The sequence below is a fragment of the Monosiga brevicollis genome, genomic scaffold, assembly GCF_000002865.3.
Source record: "Monosiga brevicollis MX1 MONBRscaffold_29 genomic scaffold, whole genome shotgun sequence".
NCBI lineage: Eukaryota > Choanoflagellata > Craspedida > Salpingoecidae > Monosiga > Monosiga brevicollis.
The window spans coordinates 501,223-520,513 of NW_001865066.1; the positions used below are offsets into that span (position 1 = coordinate 501,223).

General features: G+C 55.7%; 5 protein-coding genes across 5 annotated transcripts in view; 2 read left to right on the top strand and 3 right to left on the bottom strand.

Moving 5' to 3' along the window:
* The window catches only part of MONBRDRAFT_38687 (uncharacterized protein), a gene marked incomplete at its 5' end in the record, with an annotated part of 5,340 nt that extends 4,782 nt beyond the window's left edge, over window positions 1-558 (top strand). Inside the window, 2 exons of the mRNA XM_001749274.1 lie at window positions 4-165; window positions 267-558. Of these exons, the coding sequence (XP_001749326.1) occupies window positions 4-165; window positions 267-413 (309 nt within the window). The 3' untranslated portion in view covers window positions 414-558. The remainder of the gene's footprint in view (window positions 1-3; window positions 166-266) is intronic.
* Window positions 559-912: 354 nt separating this feature from the next.
* Window positions 913-4,300, bottom strand: MONBRDRAFT_11527 (uncharacterized protein; the record flags this gene model as incomplete). The annotated part of the gene is made up of 6 exons (XM_001749344.1): window positions 913-960; window positions 1,175-1,348; window positions 1,453-1,600; window positions 1,705-1,802; window positions 1,916-2,124; window positions 2,257-4,300. 6 exons carry the CDS (start codon window positions 4,298-4,300, stop codon window positions 913-915), a joined length of 2,721 nt encoding a protein of 906 aa, XP_001749396.1.
* A 581-nt stretch (window positions 4,301-4,881) lies between these two features.
* On the top strand, window positions 4,882-9,712 carry MONBRDRAFT_11528 (uncharacterized protein; the record flags this gene model as incomplete). Its single annotated transcript, XM_001749275.1, has 12 exons — window positions 4,882-5,259; window positions 5,366-5,515; window positions 5,627-5,783; window positions 5,914-6,188; window positions 6,241-6,342; window positions 6,480-6,869; window positions 7,005-7,109; window positions 7,265-7,716; window positions 7,820-7,904; window positions 7,984-8,055; window positions 8,337-9,434; window positions 9,521-9,712. 12 exons carry the CDS (start codon window positions 4,882-4,884, stop codon window positions 9,710-9,712), a joined length of 3,456 nt encoding a protein of 1,151 aa, XP_001749327.1.
* Window positions 9,713-10,870: 1,158 nt separating this feature from the next.
* On the bottom strand, window positions 10,871-15,312 carry MONBRDRAFT_38688 (uncharacterized protein; the record flags this gene model as incomplete). The annotated part of the gene is made up of 5 exons (XM_001749345.1): window positions 12,674-15,312; window positions 12,380-12,534; window positions 11,820-12,298; window positions 11,181-11,669; window positions 10,871-11,007 (listed from the first exon to the last, which is right to left on the bottom strand). Exons 1-5 carry the CDS (start codon window positions 15,095-15,097, stop codon window positions 10,871-10,873), a joined length of 3,684 nt encoding a protein of 1,227 aa, XP_001749397.1. The 5' UTR covers window positions 15,098-15,312.
* A 705-nt stretch (window positions 15,313-16,017) lies between these two features.
* On the bottom strand, window positions 16,018-17,586 carry MONBRDRAFT_11530 (uncharacterized protein; the record flags this gene model as incomplete). The annotated part of the gene is made up of 1 exon (XM_001749346.1): window positions 16,018-17,586. One exon carries the CDS (start codon window positions 17,584-17,586, stop codon window positions 16,018-16,020), a length of 1,569 nt encoding a protein of 522 aa, XP_001749398.1.
* Between the last annotated feature and the right edge of the window lie 1,705 nt (window positions 17,587-19,291).

The following is a 19,291-nucleotide window of genomic DNA, read 5'->3' on the forward strand; positions in this document are numbered from 1 at the left end:
GGCACGCAGCTCATTTTGGAGCCGGATGAAGAGCAAGTGACGCCTTACGATTTACTAACGAACATGGACCCCAACAATGCCGACGTTGCCGACATCCAGACGATGTTTGATCAAGCGCTCAAGCGGGAACTCGGAGATGCTGGTGGGCCCGGATTCAAATACAAGGTACCGCCATTGATCGCACAAGCGCTGACGACGATGGCTCAGAAAGCAGATCTTGAATTGGGCCTTGACCACTCAACAACCCTATTGCTCCTCCCTCATAGCTGCCAATTAAGTGGAAGCGAGCTCTTTCTTCTCGGCGAACCAGACTTCGGAAATCCTATCGCGAACAGGATGCCAGTCACCCTAGCGCCAGCGGCGAGGATGATCTGGACTCGGATGACGATATGTTTTACAGTGCTTCGCCGTAGCACGATTATTTGCCCATGGCTACTTTAAGCATCATTGGGGCTGGCGATACGCGTTCGCTCGACACAGAGCGTCTATATCCAAAGGGCGGCCAAGAGCCCATTGGAATACAAGAGAACCAGAGCAAAAACAATACACAGCATGAGGCTTAGCCTTGCTGGCGCAATGGCTGGACATCACTGACACCCGACTAAGCGACGACACCAATATGACATGATGGGTTCCAGCTCAGGGGGCACACGTTTCAGCCACCCGAGGTCGCGAGACATGTCCACCTGAGCTGGTGCACAACCAACACCGATACTTTTAGAACAAGAAATGTGGGTCGAAAAAACAACCGTCAACTCGAACACAAGTGTAGCGAAAGAAAGACAGACGAGACGAGTACCCTCTGCGCGTATTGCGATCCGCAGTCATGCCGGACATGATCTTGCCCGTCTCTCTGCCTGCCCCCCTTTTTTTTTGCCTTGCACACCAGAACTTTAATTGCACACCAGAGCTTCAATCGATAAGAGATGGCACCGAGTCACCAACCTCAGACACGATTGACTGCAAGAGCGGCAGCCAATCATCAGTCACTTGCTTGCAGTCTTGCATAGAGAGGTGCTTTAACGTGTGGCCCTGCGCTTGCAGCTCTTGGAAAAACATGGGAGTAACCTTTGTGATTTCACAAAATGGCTTGTAAGTGTTGCGCTGAGGAATTAGAAGGTAGGCGGGCACCTCCCATCCAATCGGCATCGACTGCCGCCCCTTTTTGCCCCACCTTGAAACAGCCATTTAGTTCAAGACGCTCAAGGCGTGGAAGATTGGCAACAACGCGAGCAAACTCGTCATCGACGTGCAAGCAATGAGAGAGATCGAGATATCGCAGACCAGATAGGCAGGCGCTCTCTGTAGTTAGACGGCGAAGTCCGGCCACCGAAAAGCCGCGACAACCCTGCAGCAGGTATCACGGGGTAGATGAGATTTGCAACAATGTGGCTTTTTTTTTTCGGCTACTGTGGAAAAAAGCGATCAAACCAGCCAACTTGAGGCACATACCGCAAGGCGCAAGCCATAGAGTTTGGCCGGGCTCTTTTTCAAGCACTCGAGGCTAGCGTCGTCAATGGCCCGGTTCCAGCTCAGATTCAGCTGCTCCAAGGACTGACACGACATCATGACTGTCGGTAAGACTTCGGACCATGTACAGCTGTAGGAGAACCCACGCAAATGAAAATGGGTGTAGCTGGTAGACCAATCTTGCGCTCTCAAGCCTGTCACTGGTACCACGCGAGATACAGCAAAGAGACTTACTAGCAACACTCCAGCTCCAGTCCATGCAGCTGAGATCCGGCTGCGCGGAAAAACTCCACCGTCTCAGTGGAGGCAGGAAGGCTGCACCGGACAAACGCCTGGGGTATGCAGACAAAAACAGCAAACCCATCCACATGAGAAACTATCTGGCGAAGCTGCCAACGCACCAAGCAGTTTACATTCATCAATAAGAAAGCATGCAAGTGTGTACCAGCTCAGAAGGATGACGCTCCAAGATGCGGGACAGGATGGCAGGTGTGATTTTACGACTGATAAGCTTAAGTGGCCCCCCTCGTAAGAGCGGCTGGACGACTTGATCCAAACGTGTGCACGTGGCACGGAGAGCCAGTAGCTCGGGTCGGTCCAACCACGAGCAAATGCGCAAAAGGACTTCGTATGGAAGGTCCAGTAGGTTCAACCCTATCGTGGCAGCACGGCGTTTCCCGGGTAAGGGACAGAGTTGGGGAACACGAGGTCAGGGGGAAGACGAATAAGAGGCGTAACATGTTGCGATGAGGCGGTGGCATGCAATAAAGCAAGGTCTGGGCATACCTGTCCGTGTGGGTGCCTGGGCTTTTGCTTGGTCGAAAGGCGATGAAGCAGGCGCCAGGCCCGGATCTGAGCAGGGTAGAGGGGTAACGCTTGATTTGGTCCCACCAGCGCGGGTATTTCGAGCCATCTCTCGGGGCGTTCGGTCCTTGAGGAGTGATGATTGCTGCTGATGGGCAGTGACTGAAGATCGACGGCGTCGCAGTGGCCCCTGGGCACCACGCCATCCAGTAAACTCCTCCTTCTCGGATGGAGTTTGGTTGGGGTCGGAAGGGGAGGCTTCTGCCTCGCTGGTGGGATTTGGTGGGCTGGCGTGCAGCAATGCGATCCGCTGGGAAATCTCGTCTTGGAGGGGTTGGCGCGCTGGCAAAACTCCGTGGGCAAGCCACTTCGGCTGTGTCGCCGACTGTACCTGTGAGTCACCGGAGCTCGGTCCTCCACCAGCCAATCGAGCCGAAGGGCGGTGTTCCTGCGGGATGGACGGTGTGGACTCGCGTCGGTTGGCGCGAGAAAAGTTAACCAGTACGGACGTTCGTGCATGACGTGGCTGAGGTTCCGTGCGGGAGGCGTGATTCTCATGAGCGCGCCGCTGACTTTCATGCTGGGCTGCACGCTTATCTTTTGGAGTTTGCTGCATGCGCTCCACTAATATGCCTGCAGCTTCAAGCCGAGCATTTCGTTCTGACGAAGGCGCATGAGCAGCCTCCAAAGAGGCCGGGGTTGGGGAAGCAAGGCTAGTCTTTGACGGCAAGATGGGTGTCTCGCGCTCGACTGGCACAGATTGATTCGCTGATTGCCAGGCTTGGGGAGGGTCTTTTTGACGGCGAACCACGTCTTGCACGCCCCGCAGGGTAGCAGCTGCACTGCTCGAAGCCCTCGGTCGGCTATGCGAGGTTGAAGCACGGGGCTTCACTGACGCGGTGTCAACAGTCGCTGGTGTTGTCGCTTTGGCAGGAACAGCAGGGGAAGGCACGGGCAGGGCTTGCGATGTTGATGCCGACAACAGACTTGTGTCATCGCTGACGGCGTGGGTGATGCCAACGGACGACGACGAAGGGGGTCTTGCGCCCACACTTTGACGAGGTGAAGATGAGGACGCATGCATCGAGGCAACAGGTACTTCCTCGTCAATGAGCTCTTCATCAACGGGAACGGCTTCGGAGGAGTCACGCAGGCCAATGGCGGAGAAGCGGACAGAGTTGTGCGCACTCAAGGCGTTTGAGGACACTGCCTTTGTGCACGCGTCGCCATGCGTCTGGGCACTTGTTGGACGCGGCGACGGAGTGCCTCGTAGTGAGGGGGCAGACTCTGTGATTGGCTCTTTCCACGCCACGCGGCTACTAGTAGAACGGTGCCGCCAACTGGTCGTTGTTGAAGTTAGGCTGCTGGCGAGCAGAGGGTCGGGCTGCTCACGACCTGTCCGACTGGTTCGACTGAGCAGAGGGCGACGGGGTGCGTCTGTGGGCAGCGGGGCTTGTGTTCGCGGGGCAGAGCTGCCAAGCTGTCGCCTCTCTACTGATGCTGCGGTTGGCTGATGGCTCAGTGTGGTCTGCAAGCGCTGGCGCGCGCGCACAAGCTCCAGACGCTCCCGCTCCAGCTCATCTGCGATAAAGCTAAGCGCTTCGGGCGCAGCCTGGGTCTCAAAATTCGCTTTGCAAGCCTTTGAACTGCTTTGAAAAGTCCCATGCTCCTGTGGGCGAGGTGGGGGCGGGAAAACTCGGCTGCTTGCAGGTGAAACGGCCAAGCTAGAGCGGTCTTCCATCCTGATCTCGGGGCGACGAGAAATGACGGGTTGTGCTCCGGCCTGAACGCGCTGGCGGGACGCAGCAATATCACCCTGCAGGCGTGCAAGTTCGCTTTCAAATGTGTGTTGGCGCGGACTCACAAGGGAAGCTGAATCTGCGGGCAGCGACATATGAGCATGTGCGGCCTCGGCGTCGCCAATGTCAGCGCTGGAGCTCTGTGTCTGCCCATGGCGCCGAGTCGCCGCAGTCGTCCAGAGCGAGGCCATGTACCGATGTACCCCCGATGCCGACGTGGAAGCCATCCTGTCAAGTGTACCGCCGCTCCCCGTCTTCCTTAGCCACCCTGGTACAGTCCATGCACGCGAGGTCAGTCAGCCCCTCAATTGGCGCCGTCGGGGTTGAGCTGGCAGAGAGGCACCTTTCTGTGGAGGTTGAACCAGAGATGGAGCAAAGTCGGGGGTGTGCAAACATTGGAAAATGAAGGTAAAAGTAGAGGTAGAGGGATTTGGTGTGCTTGATGCCAGAGATGTGCGCGATAGCATTACTGGCTTTGAATTTCATTTTTCTGACAATTCTTGTTGTGTTTTTTGTTTTGCTGACAATTCAAGTCGTTGTCACGTTAGTGTCAGGCAAACTCAAGCTGGTATATATATTTCTGAAACTTTACAAAAAGCAATATTCAAATCCTGACGATCAAGCAAACACTTTTTTTTTTTTTTTTTCATTTCTCTCTCTCAAATTTTATTTTTTATTTTTTTCCGATCTGATTCCGATTCTGGGAGGGTTGTTTTCTCCCAGCTCAACGTCGCAGTAGCAAGGGTGGATCCAGCCAGCTGGCTGTGCAAATACTGCTGGGGGAAGGGGTCAGGCCACTACCTTCATCATGGCAGAGACCAGCCCAGCGCCGGCCCTGAACAAAGAGGAGCGAAAGCGTTATAACAAGCTCATTTTGCGTGCGCGGGATCGCGAGGCTGCCCTGCTGTATGCCGAAGCCATCAAGGCCTACCAGCAGGCCCAGGATTTGCTCGCCACCGACCCGCTTGCAGCCAAGATTGAGCGCCTCGAAGCTCGTTTGGCTCGTCGCGTCGAGCTTTCGACTGGATATGTGCGGGACGACGACAATGGCGTGTGCTGGTTGAACCATCGCTTTCGTCTTCCCAGTCAGCTCTACGATGGCCTCTTTCCGCACCAACGCGAGGGCGTCCGCTGGCTCTGGTCCCTCTACAGAAGAAAATGCGGTGGCATCCTGGGTGATGACATGGTAGGTTGCCGTTCCTTTGTTCCCTCAGAATCGCGGTTCATCAGGGGCGACCCGAGTACAGGCATGCCAAGTTTAACGCGGCCCTTGCGCGCTCGTCTCTCATCAGGGCCTGGGCAAGACGGTTCAAGTGGCCTCATACCTACGCGGCCTTTTTGATTCGGAGCTCGCCGTATCCATTCTGATTGTGCTTCCTGTCTCTCTCTTGGCGGGATGGGAACGCGAGCTCGCACGTTGGGCGCCTGACGTGCCGGTCCAGGTGCGTGGCGCTCTCGGACCCAGCCGTGGGGGGATTGTGCCGCAAGGGCTTGATCCAACTCATGCCAATCTACTTTTCTTTGGTCTTGAAACGTGTTCTGGTCATTTTTAGCAATACTACGGACCACTGGGCAAGCGCACCAAGGCTCTAAAGTCCATTCAGCGAGACGGCGGCATCATCCTGACGACTTACGGTCTGGTCATCACCAACGCCGATGCCTTGAATGACAAGGGCGAACACAGTTGGGACTGCGTCATTCTTGATGAAGGTTTGTGATATTCCCGTTTGTTTATGAAACCCCACTTTTGTCGTCACATCCTACAACCATGTTCACAATTTTGAGTCTGTACGAGGTTGAGCCTGCACCATCCTGTCATGCTCATTCTCTGACCGTGCAGGTCACAAAATCAAAAATCCCAGTCGCGAAGTAAGCAAGGCTATTCGAACGATTCAGACGCATCAACGGCTGATTCTCAGCGGTGGGTGTCTCAGACTGGTCTCGGCAACATGCCTTGAGTCATGCATACAATCGAAAGTGGTCATATTCGAGGTTTGCTACCACACGCCCATCCTAGGAACACCGATGCAAAACTCTCTCGGTGAGCTGTGGGCTCTGTTTGACTTTGTCACCAATGGCGAGCTATTTGGCACCAAGGCCGCATTTGCTGAGCAAGTAAGTGCACGAGAGCTCGTACATTTGGAAACGTCATCTGCCATCATCTCAGGCTAGCCCTTTCCCATTGTCGCAACGGTACCAGTTTGAGAATCCAATTACTCAGGCGGCTGCGCGTTGTGCCAGCGATGACGAACGCGAGCGTGGGGCCAAGGTGCGCCGCCAAAAACCCGTTTTCTAATGCCCTCGCATCATCGCACTAGACCAGAACGACTTGGGTCTTGTCATCTGCTCGAGTCAACCATCGTCGCCATCAATGCCCTGTTCTGTGTGGTCCTGTGGGTGGAATAGGTTGCAGCAGCGCTCCGCGAGAGCATTCGTCCCTACTTTTTACGCCGGGAAAAAGCCCGGCCCGGTGCTGCTGACAGCGCCCCGGCTCCGTCCGTGTCTGCTAATGGTGAAGAGGGCCAGGCGCATATCCTCGAAACGCTCGCAGACGAATGTCCAGTGGACATGCAAGATGGGACCACTCCAGGCCCACTTGCGAATCAAGCTGCCGCTCATACACAGTCCAAATCGCAGCGCCTGGACCAACTTCCACCAAAGCACGAGCTTATCGTTTGGGTCAGCTTGAGCGAGTTGCAGGTCCACATCTATCGCAACTTCCTTGAATCGGACAAAGTCAAGGCTTTGCTCAACACGACGCGGTCCCCGCTTGCCGCTTTGACCGTGCTCAAAAAGGTATCCCCAATGTGCTGCTTCTGTACGCATGTGTACCTGGAATATAGCTCTACCTCCGTTCACGTTTCCTGACATCAATCGGTGCTTTGGTTGCCATCTCATCTCTTTGTCAAAAAGATTTGTGACCACCCCCAGCTTTTGACCAATCAGGTGGCGTATCGCCAGGCGTTGCTCGGCATTCAGGACGGAAGTGGCGAGAACAGCGCTCTTGACGACAGCGACGAGGACGAATGGCACGACGTAGGTTTGACAGCCACAGTTGAAGGAGGCTTGTGTACTTGATTTTCTTTCCATCACGGTCACACGCTCATACACACACGAGACACAAGGGTGGATCGTCTTGTTCATCAACCGACCTGTGCTCTTGTCGCACTCAATGCCATCGACTGGTGTAGACGACATCCCTTCTTGCAAAATCAGAGGATGACTATAAGAATCTCTCGGATGAGCGCCTCGTGGCTGCCATCATGAACCCATCTCTGTCGCTCGGTGATAATCTTGAGCACTCGGGCAAATTAGCCTGTCTTAACGATTTACTACCTCGTTTGCGACGCGGTGGCCATCGCGTGCTCATCTTCAGCCAGTCACGCAAGTTTTTGCAGGCTGTGGCATCGGTGCTGGACCACCACGGATTGACTTTTCAGCAGCTGGATGGCTCAGTCAAAACTGCAGACGAACGCCAAGCTCTTGTCGACAAGTTTAACAAGGCCACGACAGACGAGCTGTTTGCCATGCTTTTGACAACCCAAGTCGGGGGTGTCGGGCTCACGCTCACCGGTGCCAACCGTGTGATTATCTGCGATCCCTCGTGGAATCCGTCTGTGGACGCACAAGCCGTGGATCGTGCGTAAGTGGCAAGCTTTTGGCTTTGATGCTGCACGTCTGCTCTGATATGACCAACATCTAGTCTTGCCTGGTCGTAACCCCTGTGCGCATCATGTCACCCTTAGCTACCGTATTGGGCAGACTCGAGAGGTCCTGGTGTACCGTCTCGTCACGTGTGGCACCATCGAGGAGAAGATGTATCGCAAGCAGGTCTGATTGCGGGGTGACATGCACCCGCGTTTGCTCTCAGTTCACCGATCATTGATGCTGCATCTTGTTGCCCTCTTAGATCTTCAAGGGGAGCTTGCAACGCAGCGCCATGACCAACAGTGGCACCCAATTCCGATACTTTTCCAAAGAGGTGGGCTTCACAATCTGCTGCTGTGCGCAGAATACAAAGCGACAATTTGCACTCTAACAGACCTCTGCTTCTTTGGTCTCAGGAACTGCGCAACCTTTTTGTTTTGGATGATACAGAGCATTCAACTACTCAGCGCCAACTTGCACGCCACCATCACGAGGTTAGCATTGGCCGGATGGCCCTCGACGTCACATGGGCGCAGTGCCTGGCGCCCCTGCGTGAATGTTGGATCGTTGAATCGAGCTGCTGACGAGTCTGATCTCTGTTCTCACATTTTGCAGATTGGCTACCACCCTGCCCTGGCTGCGCACCTGGCTGAATTGGCATCAATGCAGCACGTGGCCGGTCACTCGTCACACGACAGTGTATTTTTGGAGCAAGCACGAGTGGATGACGAGGTTTCAGACAATGAGTCGGAAGCCAGCAGTACAGAGTATGCTTCTGCGGACGAACAAGACTCAAGCGACTCTGTGATGCCCATTGGACCAACGCCTGCCGTTCGAGGTGGTCGCCCGCAACCGCGACGTGAAGTGAAGCATCCTCCAGGTCACGAACGTGACTCGGATGACGAAGCATCAGCAGCCTCCGGGCCGGCGTCGCCCATCAATGACTTGGCTGATGCCCTGGCCGGCGTGCAGATGACATCTGGCACTGGTGCGCGGAGTATTGAGCGCGCGGATGAGTACGTTGAGGATAAAGTTGAGGATGAAGATGAGAATGAGGATGAGGATGAGGACGATATGCCTGTGGCTCGGGGACCGCGACCCCATCGTGGACAAATGCTGCTCGATTCTGACGATGACGACGACAATGATGAGCATGATGATGGTGGCGCTGACGCGAGTGTGCGCAATGACCACAGTATTGCCAGCACCAATGACGTCGCAAATGACAATAGCATGGTCTCCAGCTGCCAGTCAAAGTCACCAAATGGCGTGTCGAATGGCATGCAGAATCTAGGCGCTGGTGGTCCTGACTGGCCACAGAGTCTGGAAGCATCCATTGATTATGATATGGCCATCGTGACACCCTTTGAGTCCCCGGAACCGACATTGCCCGTGCAGATGAAGGAGGCCACACCCTTGAGCAGCGCTGGTTCCAAGCTTCACACCAACTCGATCTTTGTGTCAGGGGACGACGAAGATTCCTTCGTCTCCTGCCATGCTTCGCCTTTAAAGCAGTTCAATACCAGTTTTGAGCGTGCAGCCACGGCCTCACCCAAAGGCGAATTTGAGCGAGCATATACACCAGATTTACCCAAGCAGGCAGGCCAGGAGCAGCAGCCTGCTGGGCGCAGCCACGAGGAGGTCAAGGAGAACGTGGTCTTGAGCAGTGCCAATTGTGTCGACACAAACGTCTGTGCGCAGCACAAACTGCAGGTGAGTTGTGACTCGACGCCTTGCTGTCGCTTGGATTTTTTTTTTCCGCAGTCGGCTCATCAAGGAGTGTGGTTTGCGTTGTGCAGGGCATTCGAGTTCAGCGTTGCCGGTGCAGTCTGTCTACAGCCGAGAAGTCGCAATATGACGCGTTTTTGACAGCTGCTCGGTGCGTGTTGAAAAACCTGTCCTGCTCCCCTGTCCTTGAGAAGCAAATACTCGGGTGCTGTGTCAACGCTGACGATCTGCCCCGCCTTCCACAATCGGCTGGCAACATGTAGGAGCATGGAGGCTGTCTCTGCCTTGGAACCTGCTTTCCAAATGTATACCAATGCACTTGCGCTCAGCTCGGACGACCTGGCCGTCCATTTGGCTGCCCTGAAAATAGCCCAAAGAGCGGGGTTGACGCTGCCCACGCTTTCTTAGGCCAGAAAAGCCGCCACATCTCAGCTTTAAACGTGTATGTCCAAAAGCGTTCTTCCGATTTTTTTCTCGTTCCAAGACAACCGCGCAGACAGCCAGCTACCTGCCAGGCCCAGTGGGTCATTTCACATATTCCCAACCAAATCGATGTGCAAGCTGTTGATGGCCTTGGCAGACAGACACACAGGCACAGACCCAGACACAGACCCAGACACACAGACACACAGGCACACAGACACACAGACACAGACACAGACACAGACACACACAGGCACACAGGCAGACACAGACACAGGCAGATACACACACACACACACACACACACACACACACACACACACACACACACACACACACACACACACACACACACACACACACACACACACACACACACACACACACAGACTTCTTGTGACAATCTAGACTGTGGTACACACAATGTAGCACTTGATTGCCACAATTTTTTGTAACGTTCACAAGAAAAACTGGCGACAATCAGGATGTGGGACAATCATGTCCATTTGACGGGGCTGCGGGATTGGTGGCATGAATTGGAGACCGCGTTTGACCGGGGTGTCACGCATGTGGTGGCTGTGGCCACCAATTTCGAGGATGGGGAGCGTTTGCTTGCCTATCGCGCAGAGCATGCGCGTCGTCAAGCTGCAAATGTGCCCAAGCTCCTGGTATGCTGGTGCCTGAGTACGAGCCGGAAATCCCAAGGGCGTGTGAAATGACACTGTTGGCAACGTAGGCACAATCTTATATACTGCACTTGACGCCTGCTGGCCTTGCAGATTTGCCTGGGCTTACATCCTTGGGATGCCGTGCATGCCCAGAGTGGAACGGAAACTGCACGTGTGTTGCAGCAAATTCGAGACAATGCCCATTTGGTACGTTTCGTGCTTGGATCACACCCCGACTGGCGTGCTGGGGTCGAGCCCGGGCCAAGCGCCGAGCGCCATGTTCTAAGACTACTTTTTGTTTTCCCATGCGCCGCGCCCGGCTCGCAACAGCTAGCCGGCGTGGGTGAGATCGGATTGGATTTCATGCCAAAGACCTTGTGCAGTGCCGATGATGGTGCCGAGGGTGATGTCATCAAAGTCCGGCAACGTCGCGCTTTTCAGGCACAGGTGAGCCGGCCTCGCTTCTCCTGCATACAGAGCCAAGATCCGACGTTACAATTCAAGCCTGTGGCCGCCTGCATCTTTCCAGGTGGCGTTGGCTCGCGAGCTGGGCTTGCCCATAAACGTGCATTCATGCAGCGCTGGCCATCATGTCTTGGAGCTTCTTGCAACGGAATTTTCGGTCTGTTGGGGCACGCACCTCCGCGTTTGTCTCTTTCCCAAGATGTCTTGACCTGAAATCTGAAGTTAGTTCTGCTTGCCTTGCCGTGCTGCAGGAGGTCCGGGCGCTGCTGCACGCGTTTGATGGCAAGGCCAAGTATGCAGAACTCGCGGCTGCGCGCGGCCAGCTTCTGACCGCACCCGCCTGCACAGCCCGCTCGCCAAGCTTCCAAAAATTGGTGCGGCGAGTTCCACTTTCTGCTCTGGTCCTGGAAACGGACAGCCCTGCGTTGGCTCCAGACAAGGGCGGTTACAATACGCCGAGCAACATCAGCTTTGCCGTGGCTGAACTGGCTCGCTTGCACGGCGTGAATGAGGACACCGTGCGAGCCGTCACATCTGCCAATGCAGCGCGGCTTTGGAAATCGGGGGTGTAAAAGCAGGAAATTGGTTCCTGGTAATAATAGTAATTGGATCAGATCCGACTCGATTGGGCCTGTTGGCCAAGGATAAAATACTTGCAGCGCAGCTGCACAGAGGAAGACGCGGGGAAAAGCATTGACTCAAAGCAACATTACATCTTGCTCAAAATAAATCTGGGCCTCGCAAGAAAAAAGCAAAAAAACAAACAAAAAACCCAAATCACAGTTGGGCCTTTACATGACAGCACATAACACACTGCGCGGTTGGCGCGGCTGAGGCGCAGTCGGCTTGGGCGTGGGTGGCTTGAGCTTGGGTATCGGGGCCTGTTCTTGAGGCACCACTGCGACTGTGTCTGATGGCTCTGTCAAAGTCGAGGCGCTGGGCAGGCGCTCGGTGGAAGAGGGCGAAGGTGCGTCCGGCAAGGACGCAGGCACTCCAAGTTTTGCCTCGGCTTCATGGGGCGGAGCAAACACGTCGGCATCGGCGGTCGTGCTGAGACTTTCGGCATCATATGATACATTGTCATGAGACTGGCGACGTAATTCCTCCTGAACGCTGGCCGTTTCGAGTTCCTCCATTCTGAGTGTTTCTTTGAGTCCTTCTCGGAAGGCTTTGGAGTACAAGTGCCAGTCATAGTCGTGGGCAGCCACGCCCGCACTTGGTTGCTCGGCCTCTTGCTCGGCTTCATTATTCAAGGTGGCCGACATGCTGAGCTCAAATTGCGCAAAAACAGGCCTAAAAAGCACGGGACACGATGGTTTAGGGGACGAGGTGGGCGTGGGTGTCCTTGGTGTGCAAATTGTCAAAACAACTTACTTGTGGTCAGATGAGCAAATGGCGGGGATAGAGTTGTATGCTTCACAGGTGACCTCGGCCCCAATGCCCTCGGCACATTGCCACAGTACGCGATCACACCAGGCCGGTATACGTTGCTTAGCAGACGTGTCAAAGTTGTTTGTGCCCACATCATACTGCAGGGGTTGCATGATTGGCAAGAGGCACACGATAAGTTGTGGAAACCAAAGAGGCAGGAGCCTTTGAAAAAAAAAATAAAAAATAAAAAAAAAATAAAAAAACACAAAGGGACGGGCGGCCAACGGGAAAGCACACCTTAAAGGTTGGCAGAAACGTGATGGGTGCCTCCTCAAAGTCTGAGAAGCAATCGCCTGCGGCCCGCTGCACGTTGAGCTGGTCGCGGGCAAGGAGATGGTCCATATCATTGTGGGCCAAGACGTATTCCACCAGATCACGGCTGCAGTTGATGCGGTAATTGAGGTCGCCGAGCCAGAAAATGATGTCGTGGTACCGGGCCACATCATGCGAAAGGCGAGCGCTTGTATTGAGACTCATAGCCGTGCCATTGAGATTTTCAGGCTGGCGCAGGCGGCGCTCAGGTAGCTTGAGGCCGCGGCGTATGGCCCAAGCGTTTTCATTGCGCTCCTTGACCCGATCCTGGTGCGCAGCCAAGTGCGCACACACAAACAGCAAGCGTAGGCGCTGGCTCAGCATGAGGGAAATGCCAACGCCGCCTTTGGTGCGCATCATGCCGCCCAATTTGGTCGCAACTTTGTCCGTCTCCACCTGCGTGATGAACCAGTTGAGCTCCATTCGCGAGAAAATAACCATTTGAATGGGGCCCGAGTAGGCGCCGCAAATTTTGGTATAGGCTGGGCCCAGGGCTTGCTGAATGCAAAGCTCGAGCTCGAGGTTCTCGAGAGGCGCTTCTTGCAAGCCGATGACGTAAACATCAATCTCCTCATCGTCCTCATCCGGCTGGCCGTTTGGAAAAAGGAGGCGCTCGACGTCTTTGGCACCAGAATGCTCGTTGAGGTTCCAGGTCGCGACGTAGAGTCGAATGCCCATGGGCGGGCAACTCGGCTTGTCGGCATGGGGCACGCCACTCTTGGGAACAGGGCGCCGAAACCGACGCGCACTAGGCGTGTGAATGATGGCGTTGCGCACGCGATCCCATTGTGCCGTGCTCTGAGAGAGGGTTCGACGCATCCGAGGCGTGGTGGCGCTGGGTGGGTGGGGCTGCAGGTGGCCTGAGCTGTGCGCGTGCAGCAGCCGCGCCGGGGTGCGCTCAGGAGTATCAATATCATCTTTGTGACTGAAGCGCGGTGTACGTGGAGTGTGCGGTGCCGTGGCGTCGCTGCCTTGCGTTGCGTGTTGTTCGTTGTGAGCATGTGCAGGCGAGCGCCCGTCTGGCTCATGCGCGTGGCGACTGATGGCTGCGTCGTGTGCTGATAAAGACTGGTCGGCGTGTTGCTCGGCCGCTTGATCCAGTTGCAGGCTCTGGCGGGGCTGAATCGTCACATCTGGGTCTTCAGCACTCGTGAAAGCACCTGAGTGACGCGACATGCGGTGAAGGACAGCTTCAGCTACGTCCCCCATGGAAGGGCGGGCAGGCATATCCCCAAAGAGGACCCGGCCGTTGATCAGCTGCAGAGTATCGTTCTGATCCCCGTCGCTGCTCTCGTCATCATTCTCGGCCGTCTCCTTGTTGTTGTTGCTAGCACCATCATCTCCCTCGTTGCCATATCCATTGGCGTTGTTGGCATTGAGGAGGTCACGGTAATTGGAGCCATTGGTGACGGGCGGCACATCACGTGGTGAAGGAGAAGGTGATGCGTTGCGAGCCTGAGCGTGGAACAAAGAAGCCTCGTGATCCGGCGAATCCGAGTCCACACGCATGTCAAAGCGAGGTGGTCGCATCAGTTCGTAGGTGGTGTCGAGGGGATCGTGATGGCGGGTGGGAGGCGGGGACGGAGCTGCGCGCGGTGGCTGCACGACAACAGGTCCGTCAACAAGACGGTCTGCCAGGATTTGTGCGTTTAAATTGTTTCGGGCTTCGTTGTCCAGATGCGAGGGCTGCACAATGTGACCAGTGTGGCTAGCCCGACGCGGGCGACGGCGGTCACTGTCACGCACGATGGGCGTGACCGGTGGATGGGGTGTGATGGGGTCGGGGCCAACCGGTCGGGAGTGCAAACCGGGGCGAGCGACGGCAGGTGTGGAGGTGAGGCCGATGTTTGAATCAACGGCGGACAGGTCGAGGTCCACCGGGCGTGAGCTCGTTGGGGGATGGCGGGCCAGGGGTGCGTGTGCTGCCAGGCGAGAAGGGCGCGGCAGGGTATCCTTCGTGTCAATGTGGCGCACGTCTGCGCTGGTTGATGCCGGGAGCTGCGCCGTCCCTCGATCCCAGTTGGCAGGATGATGGGGTGGAGGCCGCGATCCTTCTGAATATGTGCGTTTGGAAAAGCTGCCCTCTTTGATACGACCGACAAAGACGTCTGGGAGGACGGTATCGTGGCTCCGCCTGCCAGGTCGTCGGGAGGCTTGCATGGTGGTGGGCTTGGACTTGCCGAAAGCTGTCCCCGGGGCGTGCGCACTGCCATGGCTACCCGTCTTAATCACAGACTCCTCTTCGAATACAACAGGCGCGTCGCTTATGCGCTGTGGATGCTGCGTCAATGAGGGCCAGCGCGGGGGGTCACCCATCGTGTCTGCGAAATCCGAAGTGGGGCGGTGCATTCTTCGCGCTGGTGCCGAAGCAATGCAAAAGGGCACGGGGCAACCAGGCTGCAGGTAATCATCATCATTGACACATGTCCATGTCGCAGTCACACGTGCCTGCTCCTTTGCCAACTTTGTCTGCCACTGCCGCACACTTGCACGCCTTTGACCAAGCAAGTCACCAGGGCTCGTCCGGCCGCAGAGGTCGTCAACGTGCCGAGAGTGAGAGAGAGAGATCGAAAAAGTGAAATTTGGGTTATCGCTGCTTTTCAACAATATTTGGTGTTTTTGACGTTTCATTAATGTACAAAGAGTAAGTTTGTGCACCAATTTGCATAGTTTCTGTTGTATCAAGGGTTGTTGTCCTCTTTCAACAACAAGAACAGCAAAAAGCTCTTTCGTTGTCAAAGAGATAATTTTTGCTGACATTATGCGACGTTGTCATATGAATTCTTCCTACCAGCTCTCTGCATATCGGTGCGCCCAAGTCGGCGGCCGTACGTCAAACAAATGAAAAGATCCGAATTCGATTTGAAAGAGGATGGGCAAGGGGAAAGCCAGACTCACAGCAGCTGACTCGACACAGACGGTGGGGAGCAAGGTCAAATAAGACGGGGGGAAATACGGACAGGATACACAAGGCAACCTTCGATGAGGCAAGGGAAGGGGCCGGAGGGGAGCGGCTCAGACTGGGATGAATCCCGTTTTCCAAACAATCAGAGCAAAGAGGCGAGACTTAGTTCGTTTACAAACCTACGACCATGAAGAACAAAGGGCGGCAGCAGAGGAAAACAGAGCACGAAACAAAGGGTTCAAAGCCAATCGTCAAGAGGCCAGAACCAAAAGAGTGCGGGCTTGCACACGGACGCGGATGGTGCGAAGAAAGGCACAAGCTGAGAAACCAGCACAGGCGCAAGCAAGCCGGTGTGCAGGGAGCGCTAGACACCCTGCGTTTCGTCTGCCTCGGGGCTCTCGACGACGGAACGGCCTTCTTCTGATGCATGTCCGGCAGCGTCAAGCAGTGCGTCGGCCGCAGCATAGTCGTCACCACCCACGAGAGACGTGTCATTGGCCATGCTGTTACCGTCATAGGCGCCCGGCACCTCAAAGAGATCCTGGTAGCGTTTGGTAGTGGAGAGCAGATCTGAGTAGTGGCTCAGTACCATGTTGGTGGCACGTTCCCAAGTGTAGGATTGGGTTTGGGACACCTTTTGTAGCGCATTGGCAGCGAGGCGAGCACGCAAATCTGGGGAATGAAGGAGGCGTACCACGGCATTGGCCCAGCGCTGGGGCCGGCCGGGTGTGATGAGGAAGCCCGTGTGGTCGTTAGTGACGAGTTCCTTGCTCCCGGGCGCGTCAGCAACAATGACTGGGAGGCCAGAAGCCATGGCCTCCAGGGTGACGGCGCCCCAGGTTTCGGTGAGAGAGGGAAAGAAGAAGAGGTCGGCGCTGGCAAAGGCCGTGGAAAGGTTGACACCACCCAGGAACCCGGAAAAGACGACGTTGGGAAGCTCTTCCTGCATGCGGGCGCGGGCAGGTCCCTCGCCCACGACCACTGCCAAAAAGTGTTCACCCTGGTTGGAGAGCAACTTGATGGTCTCGATGATTTCCCGCAAGTTCTTCTCCCACACAAGGCGACAGACGGTGAGGAGGACGACGGTGTTGCTGTCGGCGCCCCATGCGGTTCGAAGGGCCTCGGAGCGGCGATTGGGGTTGAACAGAGTGAGGTCAATACCGCGGGGCCAAATACGCAACTCGGAGGTGACGCCGTGACGGCGGAGTTCCTGGGAGACGGAGGGGGTGGGCGGGTAGGTGTGGTGGCACCGGTTGTAAAAATAGCGCATCCAAGCCCAGACGGCAGAGTCGACGGGGGCGACAAAACTGCCCAGGTAATAGGGCAGGTAGGAATTGAAGCGGGTATGGTAGGAGCACACCACGGGCAAGCCCTGCTCATTGGCCCACATTTGCACCTGCTGCCCCAGGTAGTCGGGGCTGGCCACGTGCACGATATCGGGATCGTAGGCCTCAAAGAACTCGCGTGTGCACCGATCCAAGCCAAGGGCGAGGCGGTATTCAGGACGAAAGGGCACGGTGACACTGGGGGCTGGGTATAAGAGACCATAATGGGGCATGGCCGGTTTCTCGCCCACGGGTGCAATGATGACGACCTGAAAGTTGCGGGCTTGCAGGTCGGCCACGAGTCGATTGAGCGTTTTAGAGACGCCGTCCACAACGTTGTTATAGGCGCCCGAGCTCATAAGGACCTTGGGCCCCGTGCGCGTCTTGGAAACGTTGTAGCCAGGGATGAGTTGTGGACACTCGGGCAAGGGGTCAGGGACGGTGATGGTGGGTTGCTCTTCATGCCAGCTCTTGCGGAGCTCGCGGGCTTCACGGCGCTTGACCACCTTGTTGTAGTGGCCCACGCTGCGAAAAACGACAAAGACTAGGGCCAGTAGCATAAAGGCAGCCAAGATGGGCCGACGGCGCGCCTCGGTCCACACGGCCATGGCCGCGGTCTACCCACGGCAGCCCCCGTGCCAGCACCAACACCAGGCGGCACCTCGAGTCGGCTTCTGTGTGAAACAGCCACGACACACCACGCTCCCGGCACGCACCTCCTCACGCGCGCCCCTCAAACGTGCGCGTTGAGATGACAAGGGTTCTCTCCTCCCAATGCCACGAGGCCTCTAAAACTAAGCCAGCTTCGAGCCCTTGGCGCTGCCAAAAAGGCACAACCTCAAAGCTGCACAGAGAGAGAGAGACAGAGACGAGAGAGAGAGAGAGAGAGAGAGAAATGAGAGAGAGAGAGAGAGAAGAGAGAGAGAGAGAGAGAGAGAGAGAGAGAGAGAGAGAGAGAGAGAGAGAGAGAGAGAGAGAGAGAGAGACAGAGACAGAGAGAGAGAGAGAGAGAGAGAGAGAGAGAGACAGAGACAGAGAGAGACAGAGAGAGACAGAGAGAGACAGAGACAGAGAGAGAGAGAGAGAGAGAGAGAGAGACAGAGAGAGAGAGAGAGAGAGAGACAGAGAGAGACAGAGAGAGACAGAGACAGAGAGAGAGAGAGAGAGAGAGAGAGAGACAGAGACAGAGAGAGAGAGAGAGAGAGAGAGAGAGAGACAGAGAGAGAGAGAGAGAGAGAGACAGAGAGAGACAGAGAGAGACAGAGACAGAGAGAGAGAGAGAGAGAGAGAGAGAGAGACAGAGAGAGAGAGAGAGAGAGAGAGACAGAGAGAGAGAGAGAGAGAGAGAGACAGAGAGAGAGAGAGAGAGAGAGAGAAACGGTGCTGACACGGCACAATTTGTTTCGCATGGCTGACTCAGTGGCAGATTTGGAAGGTGGAAGAGAGAGAGATTCATCAAAGGTTCAGCTGGGTGATAGGCGGGGCGCAATGGTATGTAGATTGGACAGAGCAACAATGGCAAAAGCCGGCCATTTGCCGACATGATGCTTCATGTTGACTTGAGTGTTTCAATTCTCGCGCGTCAAAATTATAAACGCAAGTCCGGCACAGCCGGTCCAGTGGGAGGAAAAGCCCGCAGGGCTGTGAGCATGGGCAGCTGTTTGTGACTGCTGATCCACGGCTTCAGTGCCCCACTCAGTCTCAGCTCAGATAGGAAAAGGCGTGCGGGGGTTGCTGGAGGGTGGTATGCTGAATCAAAGATGCCAGTTCTTCCTCGACAGAGCCGTCTCCCGTAATATTCATACCCGTGTCCGACCACAGAGTTCTAATCAGAGCGATGAAATCCAAGACACACAAGGGGTCAGCCGCGACCAAATACAGCCGCAGAGTGCCCGCCCAGCACGCCAACACCTCGGTCGCTCGAACGCCCGTTCCAAACACGCGCGGCACACCAAAAAAACACCAAAATAGGAACACGGCGAGCCAACACCTTACCCGTGCACTTCTTGGCGGCAAGGGATTGCCGGAGCCGCGGGCGCATGATAGAGCCGCGAGGCTTCCTGACTGAGCGCGCTGAGGTCAAAGGAGGCGGCATTGGTCGTTGACATGGCTGACGCAGGAGCTAAACTTGATCCCGCCTCATTGGCGGCCGGGGTCCCATTAAACGCAGGGTGCACCCTTTCGTGCAAATGCAGCTGCTGCAGCTGCTCCTGATGAGAGTACAGCATCTGCCGTTGCTGGGTCGTCGGCTCGCTGACAGTTGACGTCGCGTTCGAGCACGCATTTGCATTGTCAATATGCATCGCTGCCAAA